This window comes from Borostomias antarcticus (assembly GCF_949987555.1).
Source record: "Borostomias antarcticus genome assembly, chromosome: 11".
Lineage (NCBI taxonomy): Eukaryota > Metazoa > Chordata > Actinopteri > Stomiiformes > Stomiidae > Borostomias > Borostomias antarcticus.
In genome coordinates this window covers 5,728,025-5,751,559 of record NC_140244.1, presented here as the reverse complement: position 1 = coordinate 5,751,559, position 23,535 = coordinate 5,728,025, and the positions used below count along the sequence as shown (strand labels likewise).

At 47.1% G+C, this 23,535-nt stretch overlaps 1 protein-coding gene across 1 annotated transcript in view; it reads left to right on the top strand.

The window, feature by feature from the left end:
- srpk1b (SRSF protein kinase 1b) overlaps positions 1-23,535 on the top strand; it is a 37,136-nt gene that overhangs the window by 3,105 nt on the left and 10,496 nt on the right. Inside the window, exons 3-9 of the mRNA XM_084445637.1 lie at positions 15,762-15,880; positions 17,268-17,376; positions 18,143-18,230; positions 18,321-18,408; positions 20,273-20,379; positions 21,727-21,892; positions 23,127-23,152. Coding sequence (XP_084301763.1) covers positions 15,762-15,880; positions 17,268-17,376; positions 18,143-18,230; positions 18,321-18,408; positions 20,273-20,379; positions 21,727-21,892; positions 23,127-23,152 — 703 coding nt within the window. The remainder of the gene's footprint in view (positions 1-15,761; positions 15,881-17,267; positions 17,377-18,142; positions 18,231-18,320; positions 18,409-20,272; positions 20,380-21,726; positions 21,893-23,126; positions 23,153-23,535) is intronic.

Here is a 23,535-nt window from a genome sequence, read left to right as displayed (position 1 = left end):
GTCTCTCCCCCTCTCTCTCCCTCTGTCCCTCTCCCCCTCTCTCTCTCCCTTTCTCTCCCACTCTTTCCCTTTCCCTCTCTCTTTCTCTTCCTCTCCCTCTCTCCCTCTCTCTCTCCTCCCTCCCCCTGTCCATCATCCATCACCCCCCCACCCCGTCTCTTCCTCATGTCATTTTTTGAATCCTCCCTCCTCCCACTTCTCTCTCCCCCCTCCCCTGCACCATCTCCTCCCTCTCCTCTGTGAAACTAAGTACACACCAAGCCCCCCCCCCTCTCTCTCTCTCTCCGTCTCTCTCTCACTCTCTCTTTCTCACTCTCTCTCTCTCTCTCACTGCATGCCTCTCTCTCCTCCCCCTGTTCTGTCTCCCAATCTTCATTGTTCTCTCTCCCTTCCCTCTCTCACATTCTCACCCACTCTCTCCCTCCCTCCCTCTCGCTCTCTCCCTCTTTCTCCCTTCCTCCATCTCTCGCTCTCTCCTCCCTCTCTCTCTCTCTCCCTCCCACTTTCATGCCTCAGTTTCTCAGGAGGGTGGGCTGTGAGCAGCCAGGGTTGAGTACCAGACCAGTAGAGCTAGGATAGAGAGGGGAGTGGAGAAGAACCGTACCCCAGAGCAGAGTAGTGTTCCTGGGCTTGCCCTCGCTGCGCCTCCCCCTGTAGCCTAGCGTTAGCCTAGCTTCCGGGCTGTCATGTGGCTCCTCGACTGGATCTTGTCACTCAACACGGCCGTGCTGAAGCTGGCCAGCGGCATGAGGTGCAAGTGAGTGGTACTCTGGACTGTGTGCGCGTGTGTTTGTGTGTGTGTGTGAGAGAGAGAGAGAGAGAGAGACAGAGGCTGACTGCGTGTGTTAGGACTGTGTGTGTGAGTGAAAGAGAGACAGAGAAGGTGTGTGTGTGTGTGTGTGTCAGAAGCTGACTGCGTGTGTCAGGACTGTGTATGTGTGTGGGGGGGGGCAGTGGACAGAATGGCTGACTTAATTATGGCTCGATCCATTTTTAATTAGGCAGCAGATGCTGACTGTTGTTGCTCCACTGGGTACCTGAGTAGGTGAAGGTGTGTGTGTGTGGCAGAGATTGATCAGACCTGGGGTGGCTGTTTTCTGCTGGTCAGTTCTAACTGAGAAAGAATTTACACCCTAACCCTGTCTCTCTGCCTCTCTGTCTCTGTCTCTTTCTCTCTCTCTCTCTCTCTCTCTCTCGCGCGCGCGCGCGCTCTCTCTCTCTCTCAGGACAGGGTTCTAAGTGAGAACCGAACATGTATGTTGCAGAGTTGCACTGTCTGTTTTGTACTGCATTTGCCCTGTCCTGTCCTGCACCCTGTCCTATGTCGTCTCCAACAGCATAGTCAAATTCCTAGTATGTGTGAACCATATACTTGGCTAATAAACAGATCTTGAATATTTCCCCAACAAATGTTTCTGTGCTCTAATTCTCTCCTCCATCTCCCGCCCCCCCCTCTGTAGCTGCAGCCCCAGCACATTATGTAACCCAACACTTGGTGGGTGTGCGCACATGTGGAGGCTGTGTGGAGGGTAGTTGGTTTCGGAGGGCAGTTGGTTTCGGAGGGCAGTTGGTTTGGGAGGGTAGGTGGTTCGGGGGGGGTAGGTGGTTCGGGGGGGGTAGGTGGTTTGGGGGGGTAGTTGGTTTGGGGGGGTAGTTGGTTTGGGGAGGGTAGTTGGTTTTGGGGAGGGTAGTTGGTTCGGGAGGGCAGTTAGTTCGGGAGGGCAGTTAGTTCGGGAGGGCAGTTAGTTCGGGAGGGCAGTTAGTTCGGGAGGGCAGTTAGTTCGGGAGGGCAGTTGGTTCGGGAGGGCAGGTGGTTCGGGGGGGTAGTTGGTTTGGGAGGGTAGGCGGTTTGGGAGGGTAGGCGGTTCGGGAGAGTAGGTGGTTTGGGGGGGTAGTTGGTTTGGGAGGGTAGGCGGTTCGGGAGGGTAGTTTGTTTGGGAGGGTAGTTGGTTCGGGAGGGTAGATGCTGTGCCATTTTTCACCCAGTTTGGTAGCCAGTCGGATCCACCCTACTGTCCAACTGTCCCCTGTCATTGCTGTGGAGGGTCCGTCACACAACCCCGCAGTCATTGATCCAGAAGAGAGAATAGCTACCTGACCACCAGGTACCTGACTCTCAAGCCCATTACGGTGACTCCCACACCAGGTGGGGGCGCTGTAGAGCAGCAGATCCTGGCGCCGAAGTTAAACTACCCCCCTCGGGATGGTCGGCCCAATCTGCCACTCCCCTGTGGGTCTGGTGAGACCAGGGTGTGAACCGGGTGTGGGCAGATGCACCGGAACCTGACGCTTGGACCACTACACTCACGTCTGCACTGGCAGGGGTTTGAAAAAGGACGGGCACTGCACTAGTCGGCTAAAGGCCTAATATGTGCAACTCTTAAAGGGCAATGCTCGTTTTTGACAACCTGGACCTTATTTACGACATATTATAAGACGTTTGACTCACCGAGATCACTTTGGTGTAGTTCGGAGGCCGGTAGAAGAAATTTAAAATCCAGCGCGAGCCAGTATATCCATGTAATGACAGCGATCGGGGCACCGAGAATGCAGTTTCTCAAAATCTATTTTCGGCCGCTAAAAGGTTGTTTTCATCAATCAGATGCACAGGCCAGCGCGCAGACTGGCTATTCTCCGGCTCACATTCTCTGCGCTACGATCGTTGTTGGTGCCGAGAATATTGTCGTCGTCATTCGTCAGCAACAATCCGATCGTAGCGCAGAGAATGTGAGCCGGAGAATAGCCAGTGTAAAGATCATATTACAGAGGCTACAGACCACGTATTTGAAAACCACAACAATGGCTTGCGTTGAGGAATCTCAACTGTCGATTCATTCAATCTGATTGATGAAAACAACCTTTTAGCGGCCGAAAATAGATTTTGAGAAACTGCATTCTCGGTGCCCCGATCGCCGTCATTACATGGATATACTGGCTCGCGCTGGATTTTAAATTTCTTCTACCGGCCTCCGAACTACAAGTGATCTCGGTGAGTCAAACTTCTTATAATATGTCGTAAATAAGGTCCAGGTTGTCAAAAACGAGCATTGCCCTTTAACAGCACTCTGGTTGGACAGGCCAGCCACATGCACTCAGCCCCAGGCAGCTCTGCTAGGCTGTGGAGGGGCTGACCCCCAGCTATCAGGACACCACCCCCTCTGCCTCCCCTCACCCCCTCTGCCTCCCCTCACCCCCTCTGCCTCCCCTCAACCCCTCTGCCTCCCCTCACCCCCTCTGCCTCCCCGCACCCCCTCTGCCTCCCCGCACCCCCTCTGCCTCCCCTCACCCCCTCTGCCTCCCCTCACCCCCTCTGCCTCCCCTCACCCCCTCTGCCTGCGGTCCACAGGGAGATGCCGCCTAATCATCATGCACAATACCAGCCACCACTGAGAGGATGCATGTTAAGACGATGCCTGTGGTTGACCTTGGAGAACATTAGTGTTTTTGTTTTCTGTTGAGGATTCTTTCTTTTTGGACTGATTGTTCTAAATATGTTGGTTAATTGTTTCCTTTTTAGTTTTCAAGCCTCGATTCTAATGGAAACATGGAAGAATTGTCGCACAAACCACAGGTCATTAGAACCGGAATCGGAACAACAAAAATATTAGCTCATTGTTGTGTTTGACATTGTTCTGGATGTATTACCGGTCATGTTTTATACGTGTGTGTGTGTGGTGTGTGTGTGTGGGGGTGTGTGAGACAGTAACTGGCTGGCTACAAAGGGTCAAGTGACACTCGTTGGCACTTTACCTCTTGTAGCCATAGTAACAGCATTGGACCACTTCATATAGCAGTGAAGCCCTCAGGCTGTTATGGAGGCAGCAGCATTCTAATACAGACCTGCTATGTCCACTTGAGTTCTGCATTAATATACTCGTGTGTGTGTGTGTGTGTGTGTGTGTGTGTGTGTGTGTGTGTGTGTGTGTGTGTAAATGGACCGTGCTGCATTGCAAAACGAGAGGAGGAGGAGAGATTTGGACGGCTGTGATGAGAGGGGGAGGGAGGGAGGGGGGACAGAGGGGGGCTGGTGTTGTTTTGGTCTGACGGGGAGGAAGCAGAGGCGTCCTTCACCTGCAATGCAGTGCTAGCCCACACCAGCCAATCAGAGCAGGGCAGGCAGAGGAGGGGGGAGGGGCCGGAGAGTGACGACAGCCAGGGATAATTCTCAGTCAGGGAGAGAGACAGGGAGAGAGAGAGAGGGTGAATGAGAGAGAGAAGGAGAAATTGAGAGAGACACTGCTCTCTATCTCCATCCAGGCACTCTTCTTCTTCTCTTGGCCTGCAGCAGTGTGTCTACCAGATCCACTCTTCTCTCTCTTCCTCTTTCATCCCCTCTTTCCTTCTCTTCCCTCTGTTTCTCCCTGCCTTCCTCTTCACTTGCCCTCTTTTTCCTCCCCTCTTCCTTTCCACACTTAGGCTCTCTCCTCTCCTCCCCTCATCCCTCTCTCCTCTCCTCTGACTGGTGCATGGCGAGGGGGTCTCTGACCCGCCACAGCTGCCCCCCCGCCTCCACCAGGTCCGATGGGCATCCGCGCATCCTGCAGGTAAGGGACTGAGAGTGAGGGAGTTAGAGAGAGAGTGTGTGTGTGTGTGTGTGTGTGTGTTTGTGTGTGTGTGTGTGTGTGAGAGAGAGAGAGAGAGAGACACACCCCCTGGTGTCCGTTTGACAGGGTCTTTTAAGGCTTTGGTAATATTTTTTGATCTAGCATCCAACGTGTGTGTGTGTGTTATGGCACATGTGCTCTGTGAGAGCAGAGGTCACACTTCTGACATTCAGGTCTGCTTTACAAGAGTTGTGAAAGTGTGTGTGTGTTTGCGGCTGTTTGAATGATATCGGGTGGATTGATTGGGAGGTCTTTGGTGTGTGTGTGTGTCTGGTGAAAACGCAGCAGCAGGTGCGCTGGTTACAGCTCACTGGAGCCAGGGAGAGAACTGACGTTTGACGCCTCTTCATCATCATCATCATCATGGTCTCGCACCGATCAACACCCCCAATCTATCCACCTTCTATCCCCACTCCTGTTTTCTAATGGTCGTGGTGTTTGTGGGTTAGGCTACTGTTTTCTAATGGTCGTGGTGTTTGTGGGTTAGTCTACTGTTTTCTAATGGTCGTGGTGTTTGTGGGTTAGTCTACTGTTTTCTAATGGTCGTGGTGTTTGTGGGTTAGTCTACTGTTTTCTAATGGTCGTGGTGTTTGTGGGTTAGTCTACTGTTTTCTTATGGTCGTGGTGTTTGTGGGTTAGTCTACTGTTTTCTAATGGTCGTGGTGTTTGTGGGTTAGTCTACTGTTTTCTTATGGTCGTGGTGTTTGTGGTTTAGTCTACTGTTTTCTTATGGTCGTGGTGTTTGTGGGTTAGTCTACTGTTTTCTTATGGTCGTGGTGTTTGTGGGTTAGTCTACTGTTTTCTAATGGTCGTGGTGTTTGTGGGTTAGTCTACTGTTTTCTAATGGTTGTGGTGTTTGTGGTTTAGTCTACTCAGGGGATTTTAACCTGCTGGTCTTAAACCTGTCTGCCCGTCATGCTAAACCTGTTAAGAGAGAGAGAACTCTCTTCAGCTGCCAGAGCCTTAGGAGGGACGGGGTCAGAGGTCACTGTAGATGAACTAGGGAAACAAGGGTGAAGGAGAGAAGGGTGCAAATGAAGGGGAGAATGGTGCAAACGAAGGAGAGAAGGGTGCAAATGAAGGAGAGAAGGATGTGAATGAAGGAGGGAAGCGTGCAAATGAAGGAGAGAAGGATGTGAATGAAGGAGAGAAAGCTGCAAATGAAGGAGAAGGATGTGAATGAAGGAGAGAACTGCAAATGGAGAGAAGGATGTGAATGAAGGAGAGAAGGGTGCAAACGAAGGAGAGAAGGGTGCAAACGAAGGAGAGAAACGAAGGAGAGAAGGGTGCAAACGAAGGAGAGAAGGGTGCGAATGAAGGAGAGAAGGGTGCGAATGAAGGAGAGAAGGGTGCGAATGAAGGAGAGAAGGGTGCGAATGAAGGAGAGAAGGGTGCGAATGAAGGAGAGAAGGGTGCGAATGAAGGAGAGAAGGGTGCGAATGAAGGAGAGAAGGGTGCGAATGAAGGAGACAAGGATGTGAATGAAGGAGAGAAGGATGTGAATGAAGGAGGGAAGGGTGCAGTGTTGTAGTGCATTTGAGTGGGAGGGTAGAGGGGACGGACCACAGCAGGCATGGTCCCAGTAGAGTAGGAGGGAGGGATGAGGAACTGGGAAGTGTGGTTGACAGACGGTATGAGGGAGGAGGAGTAGAATGGGGCAGGATCTCATTGAGATTTTTTTGGGTGTGTGTTCATTTTAGTGTGGGACTAAGTATGTGCAATGTGTTTTGTGTGTGTGTGCGCCTGTACATACGTGTGTGCGTGCGAGTGAGAGAGAGAGAGAGAGTGAGTGAGTGAGTGACTAAGAGGAGAAGGTCAGCAAGGTGGGGGTTTTTCTGCCTGCGGTGTGAGTGTGGGCTGAGAGTTCTCCAGAGTGCTCAGATTGATTCAACCTCATCAATGATGGAGATGGAAAAAGAAAAGCACACACACACACCTTTCAATCTCTGCCTCTTTCTACATGCGCCTGGCATTCAGTGTATCGAGAATAATCCTATTGCCATGGACTCCATGGTCAAGCCAATAGACCTATTGATGAAGGCAAGATGTTTTCAAACCTTTCCATCAAGTCCAGATGGTTACACACTAACACATTATATAGTTACACACTAACACATTAGATGGTTACACACTAACACATTAGATGGTTACACACTAACACATTAGATAGTTACACACTAACACATTAGATGGTTACACACTAACACATTAGATGGTTACACGCTAACACATTAGATGGTTACACACTAACACATTAGATGGTTACACACTAACACATTAGATGGTTACACACTAACACATTAGATGGTTACACACTAACACATTAGATGGTTACACACTAACACATTAGATGGTTACACACTAACACATTAGATGGTTACACACTAACACATTAGATGGTTACACACTAACACATGAGTTACACTTTAATGTAAAGCACTATGTGCTACATTGATTTGTATGAATGATGCTATAAAATGACATTGACGTTACACACTAATGCATTAGACAGTTCCACACTAACACATTAGCTACACACTAACACGTTAGATAGTTCCACACTAACACGGCCATCCACTTCAGTATACCCTTTTCTGTTTTTTTGAGAATATGATTATGGCAGATGGATTTGTTAAAGCAGGTTTGACTGATGATGCCTGTAAAATTCTTAATGGTTGCCAAGGAAGTCACTTGTTTTGTTTATTAGGATCTTTTTTAGCCATCGGCTAGTCTTCCAAGAGTCCTCAACTAAAACATACAGTACAATACAATAATGCATAAAATACTACAATTCATAAATGGAATTCAAGGAAAAATAAGAAAAGAAAGAAACATGATAGTAAATACAATAATAACAGTAAAATACAATAGTTCAAAAACACAGCTACTTACGAAATCACACATCTAAAATTATTGTAACAAAAGATTGTAAATTGTTTTCAAAAGAAGTTCAAAGAAGGAAAATACAGCACTATGGTCAGTGCATTGAATTCCACATGATCACCATCCTATATGTAAAAGTCTGTCTGCCCATTTCCGTCTGTATCCTTGATTTGAGTGAATTTGTCCTTCAGTCTATTCCGCGTATTAACTGCATGTAGATTTCTAATCCGTTGTAGTTTGTTGAATATGTCTGCAGGTGTCTTAAGGGCAATAATTTGTTTGAAAAGTGCTAATGACTGTTCTGAAATGAGTTGACTAACTGTTGGCCACCCTAGTGTGGCATGGAGCTCCCTCACCTCCATCTCAAAGCCACAGCGCAGAACCCTCCTGGCAGCCTTATTTAGGGAGGTCTGAAGTCTGTTTCTGTCTGCAAGGGTTGCATTTCCCCACACTGTACAGCAGTAACTCATTTGACCATATATTAAGCTGTGTGATATTTCTTTGAGCAACCTTCTGGGCAGATGAGTTGCAATTCGTCCAATCACACTTGCTGCTCCCTGTACCTTCGTGGAGAGATGGGTTAGATGATTAGTCCAAGACAAGTTGTTTTGAACTGGTACTCCCAATAATCTTGTCTCTGTGACCTCTACAATTTGGACTTCATCAATTGATAACCTAAGTGACTGCAATTTACGCCTCTTCCTTGAAGTACATATCAACATGGTTTTTGTTTTATTTTTGTTTAATACAAGCTTATTTAGAGTCACCCAGTTTATGATAGATTTCACATCCGTCTGAAGGTGCTCCTGTACATCATTTAGTCTCTCGTATTGCTGTGACAGTCATGTCATCAGCATACATGCATGCATCTGTCTTGCTTAGCACTAGGGGGAGGTCGTTTGTGAATATCAAAAACATTAACGGTCCCAGACAGCTGCCCTGTGATATTCCGCAATTTATACTGTGTGGGGATGAGTAGGAACCATTAATGTAGGTGGATTGCTTTCTATTTTCCAAGTAAGATTCTGTCCACATGAATGCATTTCTGTCAAATCCATAGTGACGTAATTTGGTCAACAATATACTGTGATCTACAAGATCAAAAGCAGCACTAAAATCTATAAGGAGTAGGCCTGCTAGTTTTCCATGGTCGAGGGCATTAAGCCATTGATCAGTCATGCTCACCAATACTGTTGCAGTGGAGAAGTTCTTTCTATATGCATGCTGGGTTGGAGATATGATCTGATTTTCCTCCCAAGTATTTCCATATATGGTGGCTCACTATCTTTTCCAAAACTTTACTGAGTGCTGGGAGCAGACTGATCGGACGACTGTTTGCTCTGTCTATAGTCTTCCTGCTGTCTTTCGGAATAGGGCATAATTTAGCATGCTTCCACTCAGTAGGGAATTTACCCTGTTTGAAAGATAAATTGAACAGGTAACTGATGGTGCCTGCAATGTAGGGGGCTGCAAGTTTCAATAGCTTGTTATTAATGAGGTCATGTCCTGGAGACTTGTTTTCAGGTAGGGAGGCCAGTATCTTCAATATTTCCTCAGTTGTAACCTTAGAAGGTAATGTGAAGGAACAACTCTTTCCCACCATAATCTTCTTGTCAATAAGACCTGCAATTGAATCATCTGTAACTGGGTTCTTCATGTTACACCTCAGATTTTGTATTTTCTGCTCGAAATAGTCACCAAAACAATTAGCGATGTCCTCAGGTTTTGTCTTGATTTTTCAATCAACCTCAACACTAGAAGGACATGAAGTATTTGACCTCCCATGCAGTCCTTTCACTGTGTTCCAAGTCTTTTTGGGATCGTTTCTACATTTCTCAAATGCTGTTTTGTAAAACGAGTTCTTTTTCTGCAAGGTTTGCACATGCAAACCTGATTTCAGCAGTAGGGCTGGGTTAAAAAAAAATCGATTAATCGATTCTGAATCAAATGATTCAGAATCGATTCATGAATCCCAAAATCAATCTTTTGTTTAATGAATAAATGAAGGAATTAATAGTTAATTCATTCATTCAATTATTCATTCAATGATTCATTCATTCATTCATGGAAATCAGTATCGATACCCAGCCCTAGTATTGATGTGTTGCATAACTTGGCAGTCATGTAATTAAGGTTATAGCTAAAAAAACAAAAACAGGTTTTAGTAACACTAACCGAATCGATATTGAATCGTATCGATTCATGATAATTGATTCTGCACCTTGTGAATCGGAATCAAATCGATTCTTGAAATTTGAATCGATACCCAGCCCTATTCAGCAGTTCTCTCATCTTGAATCTCAGATATTGTGCAGTGGGTTGTTTTGGATACAGCTGAACATCTCCATCCAAAGGGACGTTTAAGCCTTACATAGAGCACTCTTCTATGATGTCACATCCTGTTACCGACCCTACCTGACCCCGTCCGTCCGGGTCTGTCAAACCCCGTTACTTACAGGACTGGTTGCTTAATTAGCCCGTTCCCACGGTGATTAACGAGGAAGGCTAATCCCAACGCTGATTAGTGCAAAGAACAGCAGAGCAGTCATACATAAACTGCAGACTACAGTCAAAGACCATGTAGCCTATTAAGTCATCTCAAGTGGATGGGAATGTCTTGGCAGTACATGCACTTCTACTTAGCAACAAATTAGCCTTGTATTTGTATATAATTGATACGTGTGTGTTGTACATGTGTGCACTTATAGATGAAGCGTTCTCACTTCGCAGACAGACGCAACACAGCGTGTGTGTGTGTGTGTATGTGTGTACAGCACGGTGCAGCAGATGGAGATGTTGTTTTAATGGGAGCTAATCCTGGAAGAAGACTGATCTGATCAGAAGGCTTGTTCTCCACAGGGGGTCTGGCCTCCAGTCACTGGACCCCCAGCTGTGCCTCAGGCTCTGCAGTCTTCTCCAACTCTGGAGCACTGCTCTACGGTTGCAAGAGTGTTAAAGCCCAAGGCCCCTGCGGTCGATCGACGCGGTCACAGCTCTTCTCTGTCCTGGCCCCGCAGTGGTGGAATGAACTGCCCACTGACGTCAGGACAACAGAGTCGCTGCCCATCTTTCACCGCAGGCTCAAAACTCACCTCTTCAAGAAGTACTACCATGATCCTCCCTATTAAGCACCTATTGTATTTATATTTTGCTACTCTTGCACTTTGCCTTTAGCACTAAGTTATGCTCTTAGGCACTTGTTTAGATAGGAGATGCACTTGTGAGTTCTGGTGAGTAGAGGTACACTGACTTCCTCTGTTAAATGCATTATTGTAAGTCGCTTTGGATGAAAGCGCCGGCTTAATGAGTAATGTGATCAGAATCCGTTTATTGCCATGCAGTTTAACAACATACTAGCAATTCGCTTTTGGTTGTTGTGCATAACATTGAGACACCATTGGACAGGGTGCACGGACGAGACAGGACACTGCAAAGACAGGCGAGTACAAAATGCTAGTGTGAAAAAAGGATACGCTAAGAAAAATAACTGTAAAAATAAGTAGTTCAGTCAGTGTATATACAGTGAGTATCAGGGCAGGCTGGCCATCTGTAGGTTCTGGAGAATCATGCATTTTCGAGGCAGGAAGCGCAGGGTGTGATCTTACCGGTGTCATTATGCTGTCGTGAAATATATCGCATTCTCAAACCGAATATTGAAACAAAAGCTCCATTTGAGCCAGACCTATTTCGCCGAACGCACTACACCATACCTTTCGCACTGTAAACGTCCGCCGCGGTAAAGCTAGACGATTGTTTACATCCTCCTAGCCATGCCTAACACGTCAACACATGGGGATGGCGATTCATTTCACAAGACAACATTCTACTGAGACCAGTAAGGGGCTTCTTGGCGCTTCCTGCCTTGAAAATGCATGTTTATCATAGTTTTTAGCATCGTATCGTATCGTGAGGTCCTTGCCAACACCCAACCCTAATCCCAGTGAGCAGGCCCAGATAGCAATAGCTGCTCTATCCTCCTCCTCTAAGACACATCAGCACAACCCAACATCTGTGTGTGTGTTAGGGAGGCCCCAATCAGATCCACAGAATCGATATCGGGCCGATACTGGCCAAGAACACTGGTTCGGATCGGAAAGTGGCCCATAGACCTCCATTATAAAGGGGTTGCGCGCATAGAGGAAAAAGGAGCTAGCTTACTACGGCACGAATTGGTAAAATGTTGGTGTGTACCGATCGGTTTCATTGAGGACAAAGCGACATTTGAGCTAAACTTGCTATGACAGCGGAGTTCTCCTTTAAATATGGCCCTTTATTCAAGTAACAGTAAAGTACTCAAACAGCATTCAAACTCAAAACAGTACTGTTGCCTAGTAACGTTGGCCTACTTTTTTTCCCCACACAGTTAATTAGAAGATTAATGAGCGGCTCACGACTGTGATGTGTGGATCGGAGCTTTTTTATTTTTTCCGATCCAGTGTTCTGGGTCAGTATCGGCCCGATACCTATCCCGTGGATCGGAATGGGACATCCCTAACACACACACACACACGTTGGGTTGTGCTGATGTGTCTTAGAGGAGGAGGATAGAGCAGCTATTGCAATCTGGACCTGCTCACTGGGATTAGGGCTGGGTGTTGGCAAAGACCTCACGATACGATACGCATCACCATACATGGGTCACGATATGATACGCATCACCATACATAGGTCACGATACAATACATATCGTGATACATTGCGATACGATACAATACATACATCCTCGATTCAAATTCAGAATCAGTTTTATTGCCAGCTAGGTTTTTACAGTGAGGGAAATAATTATTTGATCCCCTGCTGATTTTGTACATTTGAAAACTGACAGGAAATGATCAGTCTATAATTTTAACGGTAGGTTTATTTTAACAGTGAGAAGAGACAGAATAACCAAATAATCAAAGAGCTGTCCAAAGACGTCAGGGACAAGATTGTAGACCTGCACAAGGCTGGAATGGGCTACAAGACCATCGCCAAGCAGCTTGGTGAGAAGGTGACAACAGTTGGTGCGATTATTCTCAAATGGAAGAAACACAAAATAACTCAATCTCCCTCGGTCTGGGGCTCCACGCAAGATCTCGCCTTGTGGAGTTTCAATGATCATGAGAACGGAGAGGAATCAGCCCAGAACTACACGGGAGGATCTTGTCAATGATCTCAAGGCAGCTGGGACCACAGTCACCAAGAAAACAATTGGTAACACACAATGCCGTAGTGGACTGAACCTGCAGTGCCTGCAAGGTCCCCCTGCTCAGGAAAGCACATGTACAGGCCCGTCTGAAGTTTGCCAATGAACATCTGAATGAATGAGGAGGACTGGGTGAAAGTGTTGTGGTCAGATGAGACAAAAATCGATCTCTTTGGCATCAACTCAACTCGCTGTGTTTGGAGGAGGAGGAATGCTGACTATGACCCCAAGAACAACATCCCCAACGTCAAACATGGAGGTGGAAACATTATGCTTTGGAGGTGTTTCACCGCATCAAAGGGAAGATGGACGGATCATGTACCGTCAAATCTTGGGGGAGAACCTCCTTCCCTCAGCCAGGGCACTGAAAATGGGTCGTGGATGGGTATTCCAGCATGACAATGACCCAAAACACACGGCCAAGGCAACGAAAGGAGTGGCTCAAGAAGAAGCACATTAAGGTCCTGGAGTGGCCTAGCCAGTCTCCAGACCTTAATCCCATAGAAAATCTATGGAGGGAGCTGAAGCTTCGAGTTGAAAAACGTCAGCCTCAAAACCTTAATGACTTGGAGATGATCTGAGAAGGAGTGAGGGCAGGAGAGGACAAAATCCGTCCTGAGATGTGTGCAAACCTGGTGGCCAACTACAAGAAACGTCTGACCTCTGTGATTGCCAACAAGGGCTTTGCCACCAAGTACTAAGGCCCAATCCCACAATACCCCCTCTTAGTCCAAGCCCTTGGCCATATTTTTATGCGTTCACGCGTAGGGTAGTGTGTCCCATTCTTTTTAGCTTCCAAGGCTAGGGGGCATATCGAGGGCTAGTGGACGTTCAAACAGCCCTCCAAAACGAGGGTTTTCAGATGCTGACCTGAAACCGAGGGGTAGATGAAAACTCACACAAAGCCTTGCCGAACCAAGGCAGTGATATGAAACACAGCTGCCGGTGCCGTGAAAAAACATGGGAAAGAAGCCCAATATCTTCGCAGATAAACATAAAAAAAATGTTCACATCTGTGGAATAGCTTAGTATAAGTAGATGCAAAGGAACTTGTCATTGATTTGTTAGGACATGCATTTCCGAAAAAAAATCGCTATTTACGATGTTAACTGCATTTCATTGTTAGCCTAAATTAACGGCATTTTAATGTTCCAGTATGCTACGGTGCAATGTTGAATCTAATCAATTCAACAGAACTTTGTGTAAACAACTATTTTTGAGTGACAGTTGATTCCATGTCCCATTCATGAAGTCTGAAAAATAATTTTTCTGCACTTCTCTGCTGATTTGATATCAGTGAATTTCTATGTGCAGGACTAACGTTAACAGCCGATGTGTAAACATTCCTTGAACCAACGTTTTCTGCTCTATCTGATTCTGACCTGAGGTGCTGTGCGTTAATCATCTCACACACACACACCTGTCCCACAGGCTCAAACCAGTCTACCCTATTTAGTCATATTTGGATAGGCTAGATTCCCTCCTTCAATATTTCAACGGCCTCCGAACTCCAGTAGCGTGTAAAAGGGACCACGAATGGTCCTTTATGAACAACACTCTTAAGCCTCAGAGCCGGAGCCATGTTTGAATAATTCACCCCTGAACCTCTAGATCACGAACAACTACAGTGTAGTCATTTAAAGCAGTGTGTGTGAACCATTAGTTATTCAACGATACTGTAGGGTTAATATTTGATGATACTGGGCATTCGGCTGTTAGGTCTCTCGTCTCAAAGGGACTCTGGTGCTGAACCTATAGAGCTCTGAAGCCACATCCCCATCTGTAGTGAAGCCATGCCCCCATCTGTAGAGGACTGATGTCACGCCCCCATCTGTAGAGGACTGATGTCACGCCCCCATCTGTAGAGGACTGATGTCACGCCCCCATCTGTAGAGGACTGAAGCCACGCCCCCATCTGTAGAGGACTGAAGCCATGCCCCCATCTGTAGAGGACTGAAGCCACGCCCCCATCTGTAGTGAAGCCACGCCCCCCCTGCTGGACCTGAGCAGCAGCTCTGAGAATAGTCGTGCCTCTCTGTCCACAGGCTCCATCAGGACGAGGGCCTCGAAGTGCGTTTTAAGAGTGCATCTCTCTTCCTCTACTTCAGTTTTATCTCGTATGGAGGGAGTCCATGATCAGCACTGCAGCTCGGCTGAACGATGGGAAGAGAGAGCTGACCTCAACTCAGACAGACGGGCTGTCTGTCCTCCAGATAAATCAAACTGCTAGTGGTGGTGCATTTGTGGAGAGACAGAGGAAAGGAGGATTCCCAATGAGAGATGGAGAGAGAGAGATGGAGATGGAGAGAGAGAGAGATGGAGAGAGAAAGATGGAGAGAGAGAGAGAGAGAGATGGAGAGAGAGAGAGAGAGGGAGGTCTGCAGAGGCTCCTTTTAACCAGGACGTCCTGCTGTCCTGATCCACTTTTCTGCATGTATTTTTTTCTGTCCTTCAGAGGCGCGTGTGTGTGCGTGTGCAATTGTTCATGCGTGTCTTTCCAACTCACTCCCTCTCCACGCTGTTAGCTAAATCCCTGTCTGACCCACATACAGTACACCGACTACACACACACCACCACTTCCATACCAGCACAAACAATAGTGTGTGCGTGCGTGCGTGTGGTAATTACCACCTGCACCGACCGGCGGTCCACTTGGTTCCGTCTGTCTGTCTGGAACCCCAGTGTCTGTCTGGAACCCGCCGTGTTCCACAAAACACACTGGACCCTGACCTTGCTGGGCGAGGGTCCAGAGTTTCACCAGTGTAGACGGTCGACGTGTGCTGGACTGCTCTGACCAGTCCGCGTTGTCTAAGGCCATATATAGTGTGTATATAAGGGGACTCCATTTGTTGTTGTTTATTTGAATCCATGGTGACCGACCGCTGGGGTCCACAAAAGTGATGTCACCGAGACGACAGGTTCCCCCTCTGATAATGTTGATGCTTCACCACCACCATGCTCAGATACAAGATGGTCCTGCATTAACACACTCTCTCCCTCTCTCCCCTCCCCCCCCCCCCTCCCTCTCTCCCCTCCCCACCTTTCTCTCCCCTCTCTCTCTACCTCCTCCTCCCCCCCCCCCCCCCAGACCGGACCCCCCGGGGCGGGGAGCACCCCAGCAGGCCGACTCCCCTCTCCCAGAGCAGGACGAGGAGATCCTGGGCTCTGATGATGAGGAGCAGGAGGACCCCAACGACTACTGCAGGGGTAGGACACACTCCCTCTCTCACACACACGCTCTCACATACATGCACACACATGCTCACACTCACTCACACACAAGCTCTCACACACTTTCACACACGCTCTCACACTCGCATACATACACACGCTCACATACACACAGACACACTCACATACATACACACACATACTCACACACACTACTACTGACTACTGCAGAGGTAGGACAGACACACGTGCTCACACACATACACACTCACACATACACACACACACTTGACGACTACTGCAGAGGTAGGAGGGACACACACAAAAAAACAGTGACCATTGTGATGGTATTTTAAACTGATCTAGTCAAAAGATTTACCAAGATACGTTCAAAAGGTTAAGTCTGGTTTATTGTGAAAAACAATACGAGCGCAAGGACTTCCTGAAAACGCAGCAAGGGTGGTTTCGTCAGCGAAGTCCCGTTTATGGGTTTTGCTGTGGCTTATATGCAATCAAAACAAAGGTACGGTGCTTCCAGGATGTGATTGGCTACTTCATTGTACGTCATGTGAAATGGCAGGCGTGGCCAAGAGTACAGGCATGTGACATGAGAAAAAGGGCGGCAAATGAACAAAGGATGGCTATTCTATTGTAGACAGATGGCCTTCTGGAAGCCATTTTTAATGTTAGCACAGCTATGTGAATATTTGGGGGGAGGGGATGAATTACAAGAGAAGTGAGAGGACAAAGGTTTAAGGTGTTTGGATGTAAATTCCTCAACACCATATCATCCCCATTCTGGCCTCGCTTCACTGGCTCCCTGTCAGTTTTAGAGTTGATTTTAAGCGTCTTTTATTTGTTTTTAAAGCGTTAAATGGGCTGGCTCCTCCTTATCTAACTGAACTCTCGCAGCGCCATTCCCCAGCCAGAGCTTTAAGATCAGCTGACCAGATCCTGCTGGAAGTGCCTAAAACTAGGCTTTGCAGCCGCTGGCCCTCGGCTCTGGAATAGTCTACCCATTCACATTAGATCGGCCCAGACCCTAGGGTCTCTCTAAATCTCTCTTAAAAACCCATTTCTTCTTCCTGGCCTTCGACTGTAGTTGATCACGACACCCTGGTATTCTGTGTGTTTTTATATTACTGTACTGTTGTTGTTATTGTACTTTGTGCTTTTGTTTATTGTATTTTGTGTACAGCACTTTGGCTCGACCGCAGTCGTTTTTAAATGTGCTTTATAAATAAAATTTGACTTCACTTGACTTGAAACAACTGCAAACCTCTACACCCATACACATAACACTCAAGCACACACACACACACACACACACACACACACACACACTCTCCCATGGGCATGGCAAAGCCCTCTAAGCCAACATTAACAACAAGGCTGTTGTTGTTAATGTTGCGTGTCCCTGCAGGAGGTTATCATCATGTGAAGATCGGGGACCTGTTCAGCGGCCGGTACCATGTGATCCGCAAGCTGGGCTGGGGACACTTCTCCACCGTGTGGCTGGCCTGGGACATCCAGTAAGTGTGTGTGTGTGCGTGTGTGGAAGGGGTTGTAGGAGGCGTCTGTGCACTTTCTGAATGTTATTTTGTGTGAGATCATGAGGTCATTGTTTGTATATGACAGAGACACTGTAACAGTAGTGTGTTTTCTCCAGGGGGAAGTTTGTAACAGTAGTGTGTTTTCTCCAGGGGGAAGTTTGTAACAGTGTGTTTTCTCCAGGGGGAAGTTTGTAACAGTAGTGTGTTTTCTCCAGGGGGAAGTTTGTAACAGTAGTGTGTTTTCTCCAGGGGGAAGTCTGTAACAGTAGTGTGTTTTCTCCAGGGGGAAGTCTGTAACAGTAGTGTGTTCTCCAGGGGGAAGTTTGTAACAGTAGTGTGTTCTCCAGGGGGAAGTTTGTAACAGTAGTGTGTTTTCTCCAGGGGGAAGTCTGTAACAGTAGTGTGTTTTCTCCAGGGGGAAGTTTGTAACAGTAGTGTGTTCTCCAGGGGGAAGTTTGTAACAGTAGTGTGTTCTCCAGGGGGAAGTTTGTAACAGTAGTGTGTTTTCTCCAGGGGGAAGTCTGTAACAGTGTGTTTTCTCCAGGGGGAAGTTTGTAACAGTTGTGTGTTTTCTCCAGGGGGAAGTCTGTAACAGTGTGTTTTCTCCAGGGGGAAGTTTGTAACAGTAGTGTGTTTTCTCCAGGGGGAAGTTTGTAACAGTAGTGTGTTTTCTCCAGGGGGAAGTCTGTAACAGTAGTGTGTTTTCTCCAGGGGGAAGTCTGTAACAGTAGTGTCTTTGCTTCAGGGGGAAGCGTTTCGTGGCCATGAAAGTGGTGAAGAGTGCAGAGCACTACACAGAGACGGCGTTGGACGAGATCAAGCTGCTCAGATCAGTAAGACTAAGCGACGCGACACAATATTCAGCCGCAAACTTGAGTGTATACATACACACACATACACACTCTCTTCTGCGTGTGTCTCAGGTCAGAAACACGGACCCCGACGACCCCAGCAGAGAGAAGGTGGTCCAGCTGCTGGACGACTTCAAGATCTCCGGAATGAACGGCACTCGTATCCTCCCCTCACTCCTCCTGGACGTGACGACGGCTATTATCTAACCCTAACCCCCGTTATCTGACCCCTCGGCTTCACCGCGGCTATCGGCGTCAACCGTCAGCGTTGTCATTCGGAGCGTGTGGACCCTGTTGGTTAATTGGCCAGCGTGTGGACCCTGTAGGTTAATTGGCCAGCATATGGACCCTGTAGGTTAATTGGCCAGCGTGTGGACCCTGTAGGTTAATTGGCCAGCGTGTGGACCCTGTAGGTTAATTGGCCAGCGTATGGACCCTGTAGGTTAATTGGCCAGCGTGTGGACCCTGTAGATTAATTGGCCAGCGTATGGACCCTGTAGGTTAATTGGCCAGCGTGTGGACCCTGTAGGTTAATTGGCCAGCGTGTGGACCCTGTAGGTTAATTGGCCAGCGTGTGGACCCTGTAGGTTAATTGGCCAGCGTGTGGACCCTGTAGGTTAATTGGCCAGCGTGTGGACCCTGTAGATTAATTGGCCAGCGTGTGGACCCTGTAGGTTAATTGGCTAGCGTGTGGACCCTGTAGCACATGCTCTGGTCTCCTCTGTCCTGCACTTCCATCTTTCGAACAACAAGTGACTGATATCATGGACTTCGTGATTACAATCATTGCTACCCAAATAGCAGGGTTTCAGTTGTCCAATTTCCAAAAGTAGGACTGTTGACTGCAATCTCACACATAAGGATGGAGTAATTCTCTCGTATTGTCATCATATGGGAAATATATAAAGTGGTATGCATTATACAAGAAAAGCAGGTTACTCCAGATGATATACTAAATGCTTGATAATGTCAGAACAGTGTATTATCTGTATTGTTTTAAAGTATAAAACAGGAAAACCAGACACAGCTCACACGTTTGGCAGATGAATTATATGACTATATGATATTATACCAGAGATCATTTTGATTTATCAAGCCTGCCTCAACAATGCCCCTCTGCCACTTGAAAAAAATAAAAAATAAAACATCCATCCCCCAGACGCTCCCCTGACGTTGGTCCAACGTTATCTGGCCGTAAACGGCGCATCACGGTGAGGGACACCCAGTTACAGACTCCCGCCCCCTCGGTGGTGGCCTCCATCCTAGCCACAGCTGGGTGTCCAGGCAGCCCGCCCCGACTTCCTGCTCCCAGAATACCCTCTGTGGAGGCAGCTGAAATAGACGGGAGGTTGGCTAAAGGACATTTGGGGCGCCGTGGTACTGGAGAGCATATTCAGTAGGGCTGGGTTTGGCATGGACCTCACGTCACGATACATCCAATACATGTCACAACACAGGTCATAATACGATTTTATCACCATACATTGCGATACTCCACGTAATTTACTTAAAATGTTAAATACAGCTGAAAATACAACTCCATCCCCCGCTCCCTGTAGGTGATCCTGAGGGCGGAGGGAATGGAAGGACATTTTAAATCCATTTATAAAACATTAATAATGTATTGATGGTTGAATTCTACCATTCATTTTATACATATCTATTCCCTGTCTTGTTCTGTATATTTTCCTCATGAGAAAAAAAAACTAAACATAACCACTCGTCACTCCATGGAAAGATTCCTGCGGTCCTGGAAAAGCCTCTTGCGTTTTACGATTTGATTTTAAGGGATGCAATTCACACAATCACACAGTGCAGGCAGCTTTCGTGTTTAATTGTATAGCCTATATAAAAACCATTGCGGGGTTTAGGTGCGACAACAGCGAGAAGCAACTGTTCATTCCAAAACATCAATGGCGGAAGTTAGCGTAGATGCTGTTGTAGCATCAGTTATATCTGAACTGGAGAGTATTTCTTCATTGAAAGAATCGTCTGTGTATGTCCTTGACTTGGCGTTCCACCAGACGTGTGTATGGTTTTTGAGGTGCTGGGCCACCATCTGCTCAAGTGGATCATCAAGTCCAACTACCAGGGCCTGCCTCTGCCCTGCGTCAAGAGCATCATACGACAGGTAAACCAAACGTCATCAGCCTCAAACACGTCCTATTTCACAACAATACACTACACTTCTCAACCACTGCTTCTGCTTTGTGAAGTGGTAGTGTTCTAGGGTCAAGTTGCTCCGTGTAGTAGGGTTTACATCTGCACTTAGCCACCTGGCTGGACGATATACCATCATATGTATACAGTATGCTTTCTGAGAGAGGATGTAGGTTGACATAGTTCCTTCAAACCTTTATACTCATAAAGCACTGAGGTTTCCCTCATTTACAGTGTTGACAAGTTCACACAGATACACAAATAACAGAACAAATACAATATACAATAATAATAATCAATCATAATTAAAAACGGTTCCAGGTCTAAGTATAAATGTCAGGAACCATGGATTTAAACTCTGACTGGAGGAAGTACCTCCAAGCTTTAGAGTTTGTTGTAAGGTATCCCAAGTATAAGGAACATCATAGAAAAAAGCAGCTCTACCAAGTTCAGAATGCACTTGAGGAACCCTGAAAACAAGCTGATCGTTTGATTGGGTCTGGTAGGTACCATGGCTCCAGTCCAACAGATGAGATGTATGGTTAAAGTTTACCAATAATGGCTTTGAAAATAACAAATACCAGTGATAGTTACGCCTTAGAGAGGAGACCAGCCTACATTATCATAAACAATACAGTGGTGGGTGTCATGTTAATGTTATGTTATTTTTATTTATAATGTGCCCCCCAACCAACTGTTACATCAGCCCGGGGCGCAGCCCAGGTACAAAGGGAGACAAACAAGTCATAACTATCACCCGTAATAAATCTTAGGGCGGAGTGGTAGACAGAGTCTAGGGGTTTCAGGGTAGTCACAGAAGCATGTCTATAGATTGTGTCACTGTAGTCTAATACCGATAGCCATTAATAAATGTAGCCCATCATAATCAATAATCCTGGCTTGAGAAAACAACAAACTTAGATTTGCTAGGATTGAGGACTAGTTTCAGATTGGTGAGAGCTTCTTGCAGCACATTAAAAGAAAGCTGCAGGTTCTCAATGGCTTCCTGCACAGCATCTGCAATACAGTAGACAACTGTATCATCAGCATATAGATGAGCATGACAGCCAGTTAGTGCAGAGACAATATCATTAATATAGATGGTGAAAAGGACAGGACCCAACACTGAGCCTTGGGGCACACCTTTAGCTAGAGACAAGAAATCAGATAAGTATTTATCTGATGCCGAATAATGATGTGGAATGTTTCCTAGGTAGATTGTAGAAAAGGAGCAGTCGATATCCGCACCAAACATGGCCTGTAATGCCCAAGTGTCCGAGACTTGAGTGCAGCAGTCCCTCCCTGGTTTGCTCTGTAGGTGTTACAGGGCCTGGACTACCTCCACACCAAATGTAAGATCATCCACACGGACATCAAGCCAGAGAACATCCTGCTGACTGTCAACGAGCCCTACGTCCGCAAGATGGCCGCCGAGGCCACCGAGTGGCAGAGGACCGGGGCCCCGCCCCCCTCCGGCTCCGCAGGTGAGCCCCCCCCTTCTCTTGTTCCAATCAGCATGCAGTGTTTGTTGTTGTTGTTGTTGTTATCTCAGTAGAACTTTACAGTCGTCGTGTTTTTGTCTTCGTGCTCTTCATTTCCTGCAGGCTTGTTGAATCCTTGCGTTTGACAGTCAGTCTTTCACGGTGCTTGTCAAGGTCAGGGCGCTGTGATTGGCTGAGAAAGACGTGAGCGTCATTGGTTGGAGAGAAGAGAGAGAACCTGCACTCACTGAATAGACAGAGAATTCAGCATGAATTTATTGGGAAAATGAGACATATTTCTGCCTTAAGCCATCATCAGCATACAGTATGATATTCTGATGATGGCTTAACGCTAAATACGAAGACTATACTGTCTATTCCGTGAGTTCTGGCTCTCTGCATCTTCAACTACATGTATGTCTCCCTACTGGGTCTCTGCATCTTCAACTATGTCTCCCTACCGGGACCCGGGACGATGATGCTCAAACCAGAAGTTGTGTGCACTTTTATGCTTTGCGTCGCTGGTTTGAGGCCTCTTGTGTGAGGTATGAAGTGTTGGAACACGGGCGCCCCCCCCCCCCCTGAGGGACTCAGCTGAGGGCTGGACTCTCCGGGGGGGGCGATGACACGAGGAGAGGATGACACATTTCTCAAATCTGTCCGATGTGATGATGCGTGTGTGATGTGTCGGTGTGTGTGTGATGTGTCGGTGTTATGTGATGATGCGCGTGTGTGTTATATCGAGAGGTTTCGCAGGGAGAGAAAACGATCACCAAGGGAAGGGACACACGGAGATATTGATTTGATCTCTGGGAAAAGAAGCATTAGACCACTAGGGTCTTTATATATGGTCATGCTGAATTCTGTTAAAAATGTTTCTTTGTTTATTTGTTTTTGGGTGTGAGTCACTCGGGTTGTTTGTTACGAAAATAACTGTCTCGCTCAGTTGTCTCGCTCAGTTGAGTGTATGACTCCTGCTGGTCTGTGACAGTGTGGGGAGTGCATCGGCACAGCTGTGTGAAATGGCTCGCACACACACACACACACGGCCGCTGATGATGACCACTGATCGTAGGGTGGGATGTTGCTAGTTCAGTCACGTAGCCAACAGACACTAATGACTAATGTTCTTTCTGTCTCTGTCTCTCTCTCTGTATCTCTCTCTCTTTCTCTCTGTCTCTCTCTGTCTCTCTCTCTCTCTCTCTCTCTCTCTCTCTGTCTCTCTCTCTCATTACAGTGAGCACAGCCCCGGCACCTAAAGCAGTAGGTTTCTCTATGTTTTGTCTTGACTAATAAACACACCATTGTGAGACCTTGTTAGTCTTTAGTATGTACACTGCAGTATGTTGCTTCTGCAAATAATACAGTTTCGGGGAAATCAAACTACCAGAGGTTCCATGACGGTCCCAACGAATTGTCCCATATCTGGCCGACATCACACTGGAGTGATGGAGTGACTTAATATGTCGCTGGTTCTGCATGAAAGCCCCTGTACATTCATCCTCCCCCAAACCTCTCACCTGTCCTCCTCAGACATTCATCCTCCCCCAAACCTCTCATCTGTCCTCCTCAGACATTCATCCTCCCATTAAACCTCTCCTCTGTCCTCCTCAGACATTCATCCTCCCCCAAACCTCTCACCTGTC